This window comes from Crocodylus siamensis, chromosome 5 (assembly GCF_052110815.1).
Source record: "Crocodylus siamensis isolate JL-2025a chromosome 5, ASM5211081v1, whole genome shotgun sequence".
NCBI lineage: Eukaryota > Metazoa > Chordata > Crocodylia > Crocodylidae > Crocodylus > Crocodylus siamensis.
In genome coordinates this window covers 160405092-160422256 of record NC_143399.1, presented here as the reverse complement: position 1 = coordinate 160422256, position 17165 = coordinate 160405092, and the positions used below count along the sequence as shown (strand labels likewise).

At 39.4% G+C, this 17165-nt stretch overlaps 1 protein-coding gene across 1 annotated transcript in view; it reads right to left on the bottom strand.

Annotated features, from left to right (window-relative positions):
• DGKB (diacylglycerol kinase beta) overlaps positions 1-17165 on the bottom strand; it is a 604653-nt gene that overhangs the window by 100259 nt on the left and 487229 nt on the right. The window contains exon 23 of the mRNA XM_090046888.1: positions 16400-16595. Coding sequence (XP_089903014.1) covers positions 16400-16595 — 196 coding nt within the window. The remainder of the gene's footprint in view (positions 1-16399; positions 16596-17165) is intronic.

Genomic DNA, 17165 nt, shown 5'->3' with positions numbered 1-17165 from the left:
TCTGCAAGTAGGAACTATCCCTTTGTATACAGTGCCTAGCGCACTATAGCCGGATTCATTATTGGGACCTCCTGGTGCTACCACAGTACAAATTAATACTAACCACTAGATGCCAGTTTGTCCAAACATGATAGCTTATTCAGTTCACATAAAATAGGATGAGAAATGGCTTAGTCAGCCCCCTGTATTATCTGAGATTTGAAAACTATTTTTTATTTACTAATCTTGACCCTTTTTCTTTACTGAATGAGATATTAGTCCCACAATAAAAATGACCAACAGAGATTTATGTAAGAGATTTATGAAGACACCTACTGTGGTTTGATCCAAGTCTTACATCTCTCAGATTTAAAATTTTTCCTTTCTGGTTGGCAGCTGAAACCAATGAATGTAAAAACCACAGGAAGCTTTTCTGAGAATTTGGGGTTAAGTCATACTAGCAGTAAACAGAATCAAACACAAAGCCAAACAATCATAATCTATCATTTAGTTCAAGAGTGTAAGGAACCTCACTCAGTCCCAATAAAATCATGCCAGTCACATTAGGGAATGTAGATTTTGCAAGTGTTTGGTAGCTGACCCTTTAAAAAAGAATGTAAAGGAATGTGTTCATGGTTTTAACTCAGAAAAAGAAAGGAGAAAAAGGAGGGATTTTCCAATACTATTTTTAGAGAATTGTTATACCATGGGAAATGACTGATAATTTCCACAGTGCATTTTATGTTTATCATCTCTCAGGAATGTCCAGTCCACATTTACTTTCAATTCATAAAGAGCTATTTTCAACAACAGCTGCTTTGTGGTAACTCACTTTGTGCATGCTCTTACCCCACAGATTACCTGTCAAGGAAAGAGCGTAAACTAGCACAGTGTAGATTTCTTAACCATCAGGTAAGAGTACTTATATGGGTGGTTATTGAGGATCAGCAAAATCAAAAAGTCAAAATAAGCCCTTCCCTTGTAGGTCAGGCATTATTAGCAAGAAATGAAGATTCAGTGCTCAGAAATTATCTGACATTTCTACTGATAATTTGTGAAAGAGTCCAACTTATTTTCCCAGTTTTGTCAGCTTTTCAAGACTAACAACTATTGAAAACAGTTAAAAATTTTTGCCAGGAAAATTAGCTCTGAAGGTTCAGGGGAGCTTTTTAGATGCTTAATCAGCCAACTGATGATGCCTTTGGTGCAGGGTGAATTCACAGGTGGCACAAAGCCGACAAAGTAGCTTTGGTCAGAAGGCATGGTACATTCACACTTTAAAGACTAACTGAATTAGAGACATGTAGCATGTTTTCAAAGCAGAGGGATTACTTCATCAGATAGTTTAAAAGTAGATTTAAACCTCCCTCTATCAGTTCCAGGGACAGGGTTAAAAGAGCTCTTTACGCTAAGAGTTTATCACTCATGGAATAGGGCCACAGACAACCAGAAACAATTTACAGCAATCAGAAATTGTGGAATATACCTGCTGCTCGCTTGGACTTTTTAAGCAACTCTACATCCCTGCATACATACAAACTTTTCTAAACTCCAGTTTCAAGAACTCCTGGATTTAAAAGAAAGGACTCTCTCACTGATACTTGTGAATGACAACCAATGTGTTTGTGACCCTGTCACCTGGGAATGTTGGTTCAGAAATAGTTGGCACTAAACTTTAAATAAAATTATAGAACTCTTTCAACCTTTCTACTCTCACTGTGTAAATGTGAAAGTATTGTAAATCTTGTTGACAGTTATTGCCCTATCTATTGGCACACAGTCAGCAGCAGTCTGAAAAGTGTTGTGTAGCATAGCTAGTGCCCATTACCTGTCTCCCTCTATTTTCTTACAATTTATTTTCACCCCAGCAAGCAGCACCTCACAATGCCATTAATTTGTTAGGTAGCTTGTACTTTCTAGTACAACCTACTTTACAATGTACTCTTATAAACAATCTGGTGGTTTATTGACAAAGTTTAACAGTGTCAGAAGGAAAACCACAACTTAAAGGAAGCAGGGAAAAATGAAGTAGGTCACTGAGATGACATGGCTGGACTGATTTTACTCTTACTTACACTTACCCCTGATTTATACCAGTCTTTATACTGAAAAGAGAAGACAGAGACAATATCACCCAGTGTTCTCCCTTTTCAATATCTGCAGCATGACATTTGCTTATCCTGTTCCTAGAGGTAAAATGTTGCAGTGATAACAGTCAGGACAGGGAGGAACAAGAAGGGAATGGGAAAAGAAAACCAAAATTTGTAAATTCATCATCATTTTAAAGGGTCTCTTTCTTGCAAAACCATTAAAGAATTAGTTATTCATAGAATATTTTTATGATTCTAGAGACCTATACGCAGTGAGCCTGACGCTTTCCGAAGGGCATGAAAAAATCAGTTAGAAATTTTACTAGAAATGAGAATGTGCTCTCTCTCTCTCTCTCACACACACGCACGCACAAATGCTGTTCCTCTACATAGCAAATCTGGGGTGAGTGATGCACTAGGAAGAAATATACACCTAGCTTGCTGCCTTACAAGACTGGTTAAAATAATTCAAGTTAGAAACATTTTTAGAATGTTTTACCTTTTTTTTTAAATGATTGGCTTTTTCAGGTATATCAGCTGAAATTGTCCTTCCTTTTGTTGCTGTCAGTATGATGCCTATCACAAATCTTGAAAGGAACTTGAAATTTTCTAATGAAAAAAATTAGAATGTATGGGTGGACATGATGATATATTATCACAGCCACAAATATTCCATTGGGATATCTTATTTGTATTTTTGAATCTTTAATCTTAAGATTCATGCATCTAGGGCAGGGTTAAACGCGCAAATAGTCTGGGTAATACACTAGTGGATGTTCCCTGGGAATACTTGTCTGCTGTTAAACAAACTGAATACTGAAGATAGATATTTCCGCCTCTCTGTAGAAAGGTCATAATGAAAATACATACAGTTTGGCATTAAAAGAGATCACTGTGAATTTTAACCACACCCATATGCATGAGTGTGATTCCACTTATGTCAGAGTTTTAAAGCATTGTCATTACTGACAAGTACCCAAAGGCTCAACGATTCTGATGGACTTGAGAAAAATTCTGGAAGGGTTAAAAAATTCTTTATGCCTAAAAGCTTCAATTTTTACCATTTTCTATGTACTTGCAATGTTTTTGAATAAGAGAACAATTCCTTAACTCGCAAAGGAATCTAAATTACAATAATCATATGCATTCCTTTCCCCAAGAAAGGAAACACCTGTTATAGTTAGTTAATTGCTGACTTTTTGTAAGCAGTTGGAAGAAAAGTAACATTTACAAATAATTTATATCTGAAAAACTTCAGAAGCAAAGAGACAAGTGAATTATAAAAATGGCATGAAAGCAAATGAGCTTATTGGAGAAAGCAACAGATGTTTTCATTTTGACAATTATGGGAAAAGTCTTTACCAAAGTACTGTAATAGAATATACATATATATTTATTTATAACTAAAGACACCGGCTAGTTTCTACCCTCACCCTCATTTAACACTACTGCACCAGAAATTCTGTTGCAGTGCTATATGCTAGCGAGAGACCATAATTCATTGTCCTGGAAAAAAATAGAATTTAGGGATTTTTTTTTTTTTAAATATAGCATTTTATTTACATTTAAAAGGAGGCCTTTCAGTAGAGATTTTTAGTTTAATCTTACTGTTCTCTGCTTCATCCATAGCCTGTCTTCAAAATATGATTTTGGAGGAGGCAAATACCAGAATAAGAACACAGGTGAATATACATAGAATAAAAATATCTGCATTAAACACACTGTTATATGTTACCATTCTGTCAGCAAGAACGTGCAAAGTTTCTCAATTATTCATTTTTAGGAGTAGCATGTATGCAACATTCCTTAGTTACAGCTCTTTATTATTATTCTTCCCTCATTTATATCTGGTAATTTCAAAAGGAATCACCCCAAAGGGAGTTATGGCCAATGAAATTTATGTCATACATTCCTATCCAAATATTATTTGTTGCATTGTACAGTATATTTTCAAACAACATTTATTTTTCTCTTGTTTTAGCACACTTAATTCCAGATTGTCACTACATTATACTCAGTTTCACAGGCTGCTAACACACACCAATGAAGCTGTTGTCAAAAAAAAAAAGAGACAGTGACATGGAGGAAATAGACAAAGCAGACCACGTGAACAAAAATTTGGCTTTTCCTGGGGTCCCCTAGTATATGCTGAATGGCTAAATATTATAGAATTTCATATTCTTCAGGGTACATTCTCAACTTGAAGCTCAGGTTTTTGCATGCATATACACCAGCAACACTAGTGTCTTAGGTATTAGAGATGGAAGAAATGGTTAGGCACTTTAATCCATCTCACTGGCAGTGCAGGATTAATTGTGGAAACTGTATGTCTAACTGACAATGTATTGAGAGTTCAGTATATTAGAGTTCTTTGTAGGCAATGTATTACATTGCATTTCCCCTCTCAAATATTAATTTGCAGTCTTGAAAGTAGTTTGTTTAGGCTGAGAAAGCATAGGGGTCCTGGAAAGCATTAAACTAGAGCAAAAGTGACATATGACTCATGGGGCAGATGTACATAAGCAGCCCCCCCTAATTATGCAATGTGTATGATGTGTGCAAAGAGAGATGTGTTAGGAGATGCCAACTTAGGACACTTTGAGCTACTCAGATATTGACCAGTGTTAGTGCTAGCTCAAGTTTGGAGTGACACGTTCAAGCCAGCAGGGGCCTTGAGGACTGAAAGGTAAGAATGCCCTCCCTCCCCTACCATCTTAAGCTTCCTGCCTGACCCTGGGCTCCCACCTGATCCTTCCACTCCCCTGCTCATGCGGCTCACCCACATCCCCTTTGTCCCCTGGCTTACTTGTATCACCCAGTCCAAAGAGTGGCAGTGGCAGCAGTGGGGCGTCAGCAGGCAGATTTCCCTTCTCTGTTTGCTTCCTTGCAACAGTGTCTGCTGAAAGTAAGCAGCAGGGGAGAGGGGGGCAGAAGGGCATTCCTGGGGGAGTGGGGGTGGTGGACCAAATATGGGGGTTGGGGGAGCCAATCTGAGCTGGTGGCTCTCCCCTGCTCCGTGCCAAGCTTCCCCTACCCCTCAAGTGCTCCACCCCTTTGGGGTTTCACCCCTGCTGTCCTCTAATCTCCTGTCTCTGAGGCTCCCCCTCTGCTTCCTCTGTCTTACTTTTGGCTGCTGGGGTGTCCCAGGGGAGCAGGCAGGGAAAGGAAATCTGTGTGCCCAACCCCCACCACTGCCACTGCTGCTGCTAGCCTGCCACTCTTCTCTGGGTTAAGCCTAGCCTAGAGAGCACCACTGGTGATAGTGGGGGCCAGGCAGATAGGTTCCCTCTTTCCTGCCTGCTTCCCTGGGACAGTCCAGCAGCCAAAAATAAGCCAGGGGGCAAGAGGGGGGTGAGTGAAGATCTGGGGTGCTGGGGGGCAGGGGACAGTGGGTCCAATTTGAGGGGCCAGCAGAAGAATCCAGGTTGGTGGGGGATGGGATGGGGTGGGGGAGAGGAGGGGAGAGAGCAGGCCTAATTCAGGTCAGCGGAGAAGGGAGGGGGATGGTGGCCTGATGAAGGGGCAGGGAGGTGGGGCAGAGGGGGCAGTGGGCCTGATCTGACCCATCAAGAGAGGGGGTGGCAGTGTTTATACTAATGGGTACCCTAGAGTGGCTATACATTAGTGTAACACAAGCTAGGTAATGTGTAGTTCTCAAAAGACCAAGAAGTTTATAAAATGATAAGGTTTGTTTGTTCAGAGAGCAGTACTCAGACTATGTTTCTGCTGTGTCCTTCTATTACCTTCTGCAATCCCCAGGCCAACGTAACAACTTATACATAACACTCATAAAGGTATCCACACAGGTAACATGGATCAGAGAGAAACCTGCCCAGAAGTGGCATAACTTTAAGCTACCTAAAAGGTCCTTAACACTATTACTTTAAGCTACCTAAATGGTGCTTAGCTGCATGTGTTAATGTGTGGACAATCCAGGGCTTAAGAGGTCCAGGAGCTACCCAAAATTAATGTGTAACAAGGCCCTTAGTGTGAGAAAATGCTCAATTCCTACTTATGGGTGGGTGGCTAACATGTCATTCCTCCCATGCCTGCCAACCTCCTTGAACAAACACATTTCCTTAGCCCTTTTATAGATTACTTCAACTACGTTTGAAATCATGGAAGTTATGCATGTAACTTAGACATAAGATAGTCCTTTATGTCGTTTTAATCAATCTTTGTCATGTGTATGTTACTTAATAGCTCTGTCTTCCTATAGAAAATGAGCAACTTAAGGGAAATTAAACTTTTCAGAGATACATTTTCCTTCTGGCAGTCTGTGAAATACACCATAATTATCCTCTTTCAATGAATAACTCTCGAAAGAAAATGAATGTTCTGTGAACCAAAAGGTATAATACAATGACAATCTCAATTGCCTTGTAAATAAAAGGAAATTGTTTTTTCTACCATAACACACACTGCACAGAAACACACATACATGCTTTATAAATATACATCCAAATAAGACTGCCATTCAAATTATCAAGAGGCTACTACTTCTTAATCATCATCATGTATATCTTGGTATTATTGCAGTGATTTGCATTCTAAAGGACTAAGTATTTTACAAAATATGGGCTCAGTTTTTCAGGTACTGAAAAATATGAGTAAGGGTTGTGGAATCCTTCAGCACTGATTTAATGAAGAGGTAATATCCAAGAGGAAACACTGGCATTGCATAGAGCACAACAAGAAAGGGGAAAAATATATTTTTTTCAGAGGATACCATTGTCTCAGGAAGAGAGCAGTCCTGTCTTTAATGATCTCATAAAACAATTATAAAGAGATCTTAAGACCTCAGAACGTGAAGTGCATGGTATTTAATTTACTACCTACGCATGGTAATAGATTGAGTTAACCTCTCTCACTTCCCAGGAAAGTGCTCTGGTTGTTCTGGGACAGTACCGCTCTCCACTCCTCCAGTTGGAGCCATGACAGTTTACAGAAGGAATTCATGATCCATTGGCCAGAGACAGGAAGTATGGCTTTTGTAGGCTGGTGATCAGGGCACTCACTTGGGAGAAGAGAGCCCTGTATTCTTCTGACAGCTCCAAAGGCTATTTCTGTATTTTCCATTTAACAGGCATTGGATAAAACACAGAAAAAGTCCTTGGGGCAAGGACAAGAACTCTGCTTTTCCCTCTCCCATGTGGATGCCCTGTTCACTGGGTACTGAGTTGCACATGATTTGTGCTTCCTCTTTCACTCAGTGAATCCTGAATTCTTTCCTACACAGTGACACTGCTTAAACAGACTTCATGGTAGGTATAACACTATTTTGGGAGGTGGGAGATGTGGTTAGAACATCCTTATACTGAGGAGGGTATAAAAATCAAGTCTCTGACATCTTAAATATGTGCTTTAGCTACTGAGCTATTGTGTAAGAGAGTACAGCCACTGCCATTGCTCTTTAAACCACAAGGCTTTGTCCTCTTAGGTTATTGAAAGGAAAAACAGTCTCTTAATGCTAGGGAAAGGTTCTGAGTTATGAATCCCAATCTGCCATCAGAATTTCTTTACATCCCAGGTATAGGTACCTAAGGCTCAGAGAAGGGCAGAATTTGAGAAGCATCCTTTTCTTCAGTATTTTCTATTGGATGACTTTCTCAGCTCTTTGCTTAGCATGCTGCTAAGAATCCCATTCTTAGGCATCTAACTTTCCCCAGGAACTTATGTGCCTAATACAGAGTAGATTCCTCTCTGGGTGTTCAATGTGGTGAACTTAGTATCCCAACACTTTTCTTTTGTGAAACCATGCAGAAGATGCTGTTACACTCTTGAGATATCACTGAAAAAAAAGAGAATACAGAGCACAGTACTGATTTAATTTGAACAGCAAGATCTTACTCGACTTGATACTCTGAAATATCTGCATGGTTAGGCTTCATTATTAAAAAAAAATCAAAATGAAGATCTCTGAAGACAACAGTAAACCTACAAGGAATAGCTCTAAAAAGGAAAGTTATAAATTCTAGATAAAGATTAAGCATCTAAACAAAATTAAACCAATAACTGGGGCATATGGTTGTATCAAATCACTCCCAGTAAACTTTTCCAAGGTAAAAACTATGAGGCCTCTCACTATAATTCAACTCTGTCCTTAATGCAAAATAACTGGACCAGGAATCAACATGTTTTATAAAAGGTCACACCACCAGCTGATGACAGCTGCATTTCCTGCACTTTGTGTTTCCTACTCTTACTGCTCTCCTAACTTTGGACCAGTGGGATCATCCTTCTTTTTTTATTCCTTCTCCTTCCTTCATTTTACTTATTACCTTTGCAGCCTTCTCATTCTTTAACCCAAATTAACCTTCATATTACTTAAACTGTGTCCATTTTGGATGAGGATTATCCCAAATGGGAGATAGTGATTCAAATAAAAATAGAACTGACTACCTATGCTGTATTCAAACCTTATAAATATGGCAATGCTCCATTGTCATTTGTGGAAATAGCTGGATTATGGGATTAATTTATGGGCTTTGCTTTGTATTCTCACATCATTCAAGGCCAGAACCTGAAATGCCAAAACATCATGTAGTAGGCTATTCTCATACAATTTTCAGACAGACAACTTAGAACTAGCAAATAGTGGAAATCTAGAAAAGACAAATTTGTGATATTCCAAAACCAAAGATATTCATATAAGCTTGTGTGACATTGCAAAACCAAAGGTATTCACATAAAGCCTTTAAAACTTTTGAAGATCATGCAATGTTATAATTTATGAATGTGTATAGGGAAGGTCCTGGAAAAACAGTACAGAACTAGGTTCTGCAGAAGATTTGTAATATCATTAATGCTATATATTTAACAAAGTAGAAAATAGGGTCCCTGACTCTGAATTGTCAATCATTAAATATTTTTACTACCCTATGTACAGTCAGTGAAGACAATGCAGCAATAGTATATATAATGTTCTGATGAATGGAGACTTTCCATCTTTCATATATATCATGCTTAAATTTTTACATATATAAATTTAGACATGATATATATGGAAGATGAAAAGTTTCCATTCTTCATCAGAACATTATATATATTGTTGCTGCATTGTGTGTGTGTGTGTGTGTGTGTGTGTGTATTATATATATAAATTTAGGAATGATAATAGTTTCTCTTTTTTGAGCTGAGTGATTAGCCATAGCTCTGGGTACTTTGGGTTGCTTTGTTTGCTTTAAGAGGACACACTGATGATGCAGCCAAGTATGTTTGATGCAAGCCTGTACAAAGAGTGTATAAAATCCAATTTTCCCGAGCACAGGACTTTCTCTTTGGTCAGAGTGCCAATACTCTTTTAGCCAGCATTCGGTCCAGGAATTCTCTGTTTTTTTTTAGGGTTAAGCTATTACTTTGGCTGTTATTGTGTACAGCATTCCATTTGTTTTTAGCTCCTTTGGTATTATTCCCTCGCTTTCAAAGACACATAAGTCTCCACATAACAGCAGCCAGTGAAACCCCTCCACCCACATGTGCGTTGCAGGTGCCTGTAGGGTGGTGACACATGCATGTATTTGGGATGGAGACTGCTATTGTTTTAGCTATTGGGGATCATAAAGGAGTGTAACTGTTTCTTATACTATCTTAAGTGAAAGGTGGTGTTTATATCCCCACCTCTTCAGTTTCAGTGAGGTTTAGCCCAGTTCCTAGCAATATGTAATTATTTTCTTGCTTCAACATTTAATTGATTTAGTCACTGAATTTAAATGCTTGGAAATGTTTCTGCTTACTGGAATTTGAATGCCAAATGTATCATCTATAGCTGTAAAACAGACACTGTAGTTATATTTAGCCAATTTGAAACTATTTTCCTTAAATTAACCTAAATAACTCACAAATCTAACTAATATGTTTGGTGAAAATGATAATAGCAGAACTGTCCATTTCCATCAAACTACATATTTAGCATGTGTTCTCAAATACCTAGCTAGGATTGTCAAGTTATTAATTAAGGAACTGTAAACATCCTTTTTGTGTGCTAAAGCTATCTTCACATCATTTTTTGTAACTGAAGTATAATAATGAATGGTTTTGAAATATAATAGCTATTTTTATTTATGCAATTCTGTTTTATGAAAGAATGATTGATAGTTGCATTTTGTTTAAAAAATGTCTTAACCAAAAAGGAAAAGAGTAAAGGTGAGCAGAGCATATAATGTATTGTAACTGACTGGATAAATGGCCTCTTTCCTGCATGTCGATATTGTATTTTCTCCAGACTCCAATTAAAACTTTATAATATTATGCATATGAAAGCATGGATAACTCCCTAATATGGATAACTTGAGTTTTGACTCATTCCAAAGTGTTTTTCCCAGTGAAAGGTTTTACAGTGAAGCTCACCCTAGAATGCAGCTTCTGCCTCTCTTACGTATCTTTATTCAGCTTTGGAGATGTTGAAAATCATTATCGTCAGTGTAACTAGGGGTGGGTGTATGGGGTACCAGATCTGGGCACCAATTTTGAGGGGGCATCACAATCGCAGCACCACAATGGAGCCCATGCTGTGTTTAGGGAGCTTGCACCATGGCAGCAGGTAAGGCCCATGCTGTCACAGCAGGTCCAGTTGAAGGAGGTAAGCACTCCTCACCACTACCCTTCCTCCCTGCCCAGAGTAACAAAACTCCTAGTTATGTCTCTGATCACAACAATGTTTTAACACTGGAAATCTGGAGATGCATGACAGCAATGAAACCTCTTAGGCCACTCACTAACATAAAAAAAATTTCCCGAAGAATAAAGCTTCTAGACTAAAGGATTTTGTGGGACCACAAAGATCACTTATTTGGAACCCATTTGGATAGGTTTGTTCCCTCACTGCAACAAATATACTACCCCCACTTTGTATATAGCTGTTGTGTTTTGGGGGCTCTGATCATATTCCCAAGCTTCTAAAGGTTCCTTTATTTTTCCTGGTGAATATTTTGCCTTGACACGTATTACTTCTTTACAACTTTCCCATTTCCATTCAGAAACTCATAAAGCAGTTATCAACACACATTTCCACCCAGAGCTATTGAATCAGCTTGTGAGTTCAGCTAATATCTAGATGCTCGGACGTGCATTGTCTTGAATTAATCTAACATGTCTCGAAGAACTCACTACAACTTTTTTGTCAAATTTGTCTTCTGCTTTGCATTAATGCTTTGTTAAGAATCAGTATACCCAGTGCTGTACAAAATACAGAAGTAGTAGTATTCTTGTTGTGAAGAGTTTATAATATAATGCCTTCATCCTGTAAAGAGCTTGCAAGCTTTGCTGTAAATAAACTCTAGGAAATAGAAGTCTTTCTATCCACTCCCCCACAAAAGAAGTTTGGCAGTGCAAATCCAATGATAACATATTTCTTTATCACAAACATTAAATAAGAAAATGAAAGGTGTAAGGACTGAATTGAATATTTCAGGAAGGAAACATTAATATAGATCACTGATGATGGATCAACTGAAAAAAAGTGGTATTTACATGTATAGGTCTCAACTAATCTTTGCTAAAGCACCAGTTTTTGGCTTTTTGTCCAAAAATAGAAAAAAAAGATCAAATAAGTTTAAGCATAATTCATGGTCATTGCTAAAATCCTGGACCTAGAAACCCACTAGCAGACAGACGCTGCGTAACTCTGTAAATGCTGGGGACCTATCTTACTAAAATGCTGCATGTGAAAATTTTGCACAATCAACATGCTAACCATGCCTCCATTTTTAGATTCTTAAATAATTAAATAAATCTGTATTTAGTTATTTTATTTATGAAAAGTAGATTATTCTGTATGTAAGAAATATATGTCCAAAAATATACCAATGTTTCCTTAATTCAATCATACTAAGAATTGTGTGAATGTCTATGCTAGCATTTTGTTTAAACATGCTACACAAGAGATGCTCAAGCCAGCCCATGGCCCCCAGGGGCTCCCCGCAGGTAGGAAATTTAGTGGAGGGAGGGAGGTGGCACTGCTCCCCCTCCACCAAGTTTCTGAACCTGAGGGAACCTGGGCACTGAATTGGGTGCTCAATCCTAGTATGCAGGGCTGGATGGTGATGGTGCCAGGCCCCAGGGTCCAATCTAGCATGTGGGGGCCAAAAGGGGACAGTGTCAGGCCCCCAGGACCAAATCCCAGCATGGTGGGGTAGGAAGGGGTGATGCCAGGTCCCCAAGGACCAGTCCTGGTGGAAAGGGATGGTGCTGAACCCCTGGGGACCAATCCCTGCATGCAGAGGTGGGAGGGGAAGGTGCTGGACCTCCAGGATGCATTCCCAGTGTGCTGGCTCTCAGTATTCAATCCAACCTGGGGACCAGCCCCACCCCACTCATCTGGTCTGCAGGGCACCACTGTTATACTATTTATATACAGGAGGCAAAATAAAAATATCAATATCACCTTTGATTAAAAAAATACAAAAATATTTAGCCTATTACGGATAATGGTTTCCTTTAAACAAATTATGTGTTAAATCCAGGTTGCATTTTCCAGTTAAAAAAACAATCAGTGCCTAACTTCACACTCTAATATGCCTAGCTCCTACAGAAATCAATACAAGTTGCACTCAGGTACCTAAAATGAAAACTGTGGTCTTTTGAGCTTTTAAATGTTAATGTCTGTTGCACAGAGTCAACTGTGCAATTATCTGCAAACAGTTATCATCAGCCTGTTCATTGGCCTGGCTAGTGCAGATGCACAAGAGATTATTGGAGATGTAAGGCAATGTCTTACTCTCTCGATTGGGCTAATTTCACCCTGTAAAGAAACACAGAAAGGGAAGCTGGACTGTGAGAAATAGTACCTACTTGCAGGTAGGCAGGAAGGGCTGATTCTTGCCTCCTAACTTTCTCCCATTTTAATAAACTAGGTGGTCTAGTTTCACCAGGACAAGTGGATATCAACTTACTCCCTCCCTTGAGCTCTCATTCACAATCTCCTTCTTGGCTTGCTGCAGGGAAGTGATGCAACAGGTTACACAAATTGCTCAGTTACAGCAAAGCCTTAAGTACTGATGATATAAATATATCTTTCCAGGACTTAGACCTGGTATACCAAGCTTCACCCCAAAGTGCATTATTTGGGTCAGGTTATAACTTCACAAAGGCAGAGAGCAGGGAGTAGAATGAAGTGTAAATTGACCCACAGTTTAGTTGACATAGTAGCAATGCTATTTTTGACTGCTCTAAACACAAATTCAAATGCTATTCAAAGTTATAATTCAGAGATTTAGATTTTCAGAGAAATCAAATACATATCCTCAAAAAGCAAGAAGCCCTTAGGTTAGCTAATAGTCTTTTATAAATGTAGTGCTTAGTTAGGTCTAGTGATTAGATTCTGTGTTGGACATAAAACCAGCTGAAAGGATATTTATTCAGAATATGTAAATGAAGGAACAGAGATTAGCATGCAGGTGTGTATTTATCTTCGTTCTCAACCCAGCAGTACAAATTTCAGCACATGTCTTTAACATTTTTGTGAAATGTTTGCTCCCATCTAAAAATAAGAATCTTAAAGAGACTTAAGGAGTAAAAAATCAAAAAAAAAGCTCATCTATAACAAAATGTGATTCAAGCATGTACTCTTCTGAAGCTAACGAAGCTATCAAACTTTTCACCTGACCTAACCAAGGCTTGTCTATAAATTCCAGACTTAAAAGAACCATAGTCAAGTACTTTTACATGTGTATATATAATTAAAAATATGTGTTTTATAATCTTAGAACCTTTAAAATACATTTCTTTTCATAGCACATTATTTTGTTTTCTGATTACCATTAACGTTTGTCCACTGACTATTTACTTTAGACTTAAACTATATAAACTATACTAAAAGACTTGTTAAAGACACTAGATCAGCACTGGAAACAGAGTTCCATTGTTTATCCACATAATAGATATAACACACAGTGCTCTTTGCACTATGTGACAATATTCTTGAATACTGAAATGAAGGGACCACCTTTAAAAGGTTAATGTAACAGACTAAATTCCTTGATATATTCATTGAGACTGTAAACAATTGTGTTAAGCAAAGTGTAATGGTGATTTTTTTTAAAATTTGGACTCCAATCCACTGCCCAAATAGATTGAAAAGCAATTTCATTCCATACAGATCTTGTAACAACTGAAAGATTATAGTAGTTTTTCATCATAACTTTCATCACAAAGAGATAGAATCATGGCCCGAGAGGTGAAGGACACTGTATCCCTTTGTTTGTTAAGCTATACAAAGGCAATACAAAAGGGAAACTGAAATAAAGCCTTCACTACACTTCAGCCATACTCAATCCTGATTCTTTTCTCTCCAGGTATGCAAGAATCAAGGGATACTGGCACGGACTATAGCAAAAGAAAACTCAGGACTTGACAGGGAGGGGTGATAGGGATACTGGGGCTGAAATGGCATTGGAAGTTAAAGAGAACATCCTGCAACATGCTCAAGGGCACAGCAAATGCTGCTACTGTGTACACTCTTTCAGCAATCCCAGAGGCCTTGTGCCTCAGGAGACAACTCAGATATACCTAATGTTTATACTGGTATAGATGACTTCTTCACTAGACTAAACAAGGAGAAGACAGAAGACATAACCCCCTAGAATGGGGTATGCCCAATCCAGAGTAGCATTACCTCTAAAAGAATCAAGGATAAAACAATATCAGTACAAGCTACACCATGAATGACGTGCGGTCCTGGAGGCTGGGGTGGAGGGGCACAACAGCTACCCGCAGATGCTGCTGGCAGCATTGGTAGCAGCCAGTGGCAATGAGTGACCGCCCACAGATGCTGCTGGTGGTGTCAATGAAGAGGAGGCAGGGTAGCGAGTGGTGACCACCTGCAGGCGCCGCCGGCAGTGTTAGTTATGTTTCTTTCAGGGGGTGCATGCACCCGCGTGCACCCCCCACGTGTCACCGATGAGCTACACACTGGTGTATATGCCTTTTGTCCTCGACTAACTTGGAGACCATTTGCCCCCCACCCCTTGCTGACAAGGTGTAATAAAGGCCTTGTTACATGTTACACTGCAAGCTGTACAAATGTTGATCAGTGTTAGTGCTAGCCTGAGTTTGGAACAGTCACATATTCAGATCAGCAGGGGCTTAGAGGACTGAAAGGCAAGAATCTCTCCCCCGCATTCTGGGTTTCCCCTGCCACTCAGTGTTCCCCTCCATTGCCCCCCCCCAACTTACTTGTTCCCACATGCTTCCTCCCATGACACACAGCCCCTCCCATGATCAGCAGCCTGTGCTGTCTGTGCAGGGGCCATTGCCACCACTGCAAGGCTGCTGTTCTTTTCAGGGCTGAGCCCAGCCCAGACAGCAGCAGCAATGGTGAGTGGTGTTGGCCAGGCAGGCAGGTTAACCCTTCGCTACCTGCTCCCCTGGGGCCAGAGAATGTGGACAGCCACAAGTAAGTGTGTACGGAGGGGCATGGGGCCAGGCAGTGAATGAGGATCTGGGGTGCTGAAGGTGCAGTTGTACTGGCCTGATTTGGGCCAGTGAGGTTGGTGGGGTATTTACACTGAGGTGTAGCCTAAAGTGGCTACAACTTAGTGTAACATGAGATGGGCAATATGGATCAGAGATAAACCTAGGCTGGAGTGGTGCAACTTTAAGCCACTTAAAGACTGCTTCAAACTAGTTTTAAGTGTTTATGTGTGGATAATCCAGGGATTCAGAGCTCCAGGAGCTACCTAAAGTTAACATGTAACAAGACCCTAATAGCAACTTACATTAGAATAGGTTGGTACACTAGAAAAGGCTGCTTATCTCTCTGCTCTAGACACTGTTATACTTTATTTATATCAGCATGCTGTGCTGATGTGATGTGTCATGTTTCCAGATCAGTGCTATACACCTTCTTATCTCATGCTCAGGTAATAGTGTGAAAACACATCATATTAGGTTAATGAACAATAGCTTTAAAAATCATGGCAAAACATCATATATTTTTTGGGGGGGAAATACCACTGTGCTGTAGAGTCACCTCCTTGTTACCATGATGGGGCAGGCTTCCTGGGCACAGAAGACAAAGTTTGTTGGAGAAAGGATATTATTATCCTCTAAACCAAGTTGTTTGTATACTAGCATTTGCAGTAAATGTTAGCTGGCTCCAGCAAAACTAAGCACTTTTATACTGAATAAAGCAGAAAAACTATGTTCCCTGCTTTATCTAGTCTGCATACCATGTGATATTCTAAAAAAGGATAGGTTTGCTGGTACTCAGAGTGCAATTTTCAGTATATCCATGATTATCCCAATACACTGCTGTAGCACAAGAGGCATATAGTACCAGTAAGTGATTTGACTCTCCAGAATCAGATAATCATTTTAATCCAAAGGCTTACCTTGGGATGCAAACTTCAATTCCTTGGCGTCTGTGACAGTTGTTCTTTTATCTGACCTCTTCTTTTCAGTTCGACGATGGCTACGTCTTTTCTTCGTCTCTCCCCAGAGGTTTGATCCACCATGCATGCTTGGAATGTTCAGAATCGCAATTCCTTCCAGAGAAATATTGATTAAGTCTAGCTGAATTCCATCACACTGATTCACAAAGGGGGGCGGGGAGAGAAGGAAATAAAGAGAGAAAGCAGTAAGAGAGAAAGAGAAAATCAAAATGTTCTACCTACCAAATGTTTTTCTTCCATTTCTCATTATTACGGTTGTAGAATGGCTACTTCCAAGGTGTTCTTCCAGAACTAAGGTTATATTCTAATATATACTTATCACAGGAAAGGAGCTATGAGATGGAATTCAGGAAAACAGATCTTGGTCTATACTACTAGTACCGATTCCCAGGTTGATTGCTTAAATATGGATCTATTGGGTAGTAAAAGGCTGTTCTTTGATGATCATGTATTGCCCTGACTTAAATGTATTTATGATTTTACTTCAGCTTTTAGTGGACAGATATCCATATTAAAGTACCTACCTTCATAATAGTCTGCAGTCCTTTTGTCTGCTCCCAAGAAAAACCCACTCCCTCTCTAAGTTTTATGATGATTCCCATCACCTCAGTGTTTGAGGCCCTTACATATTACCACTAATCATGGAAATCCCCAGATGGGCTACACAGTCTCTGGCATCTTTCCCTTTTGGGGTTAAATGGAATTT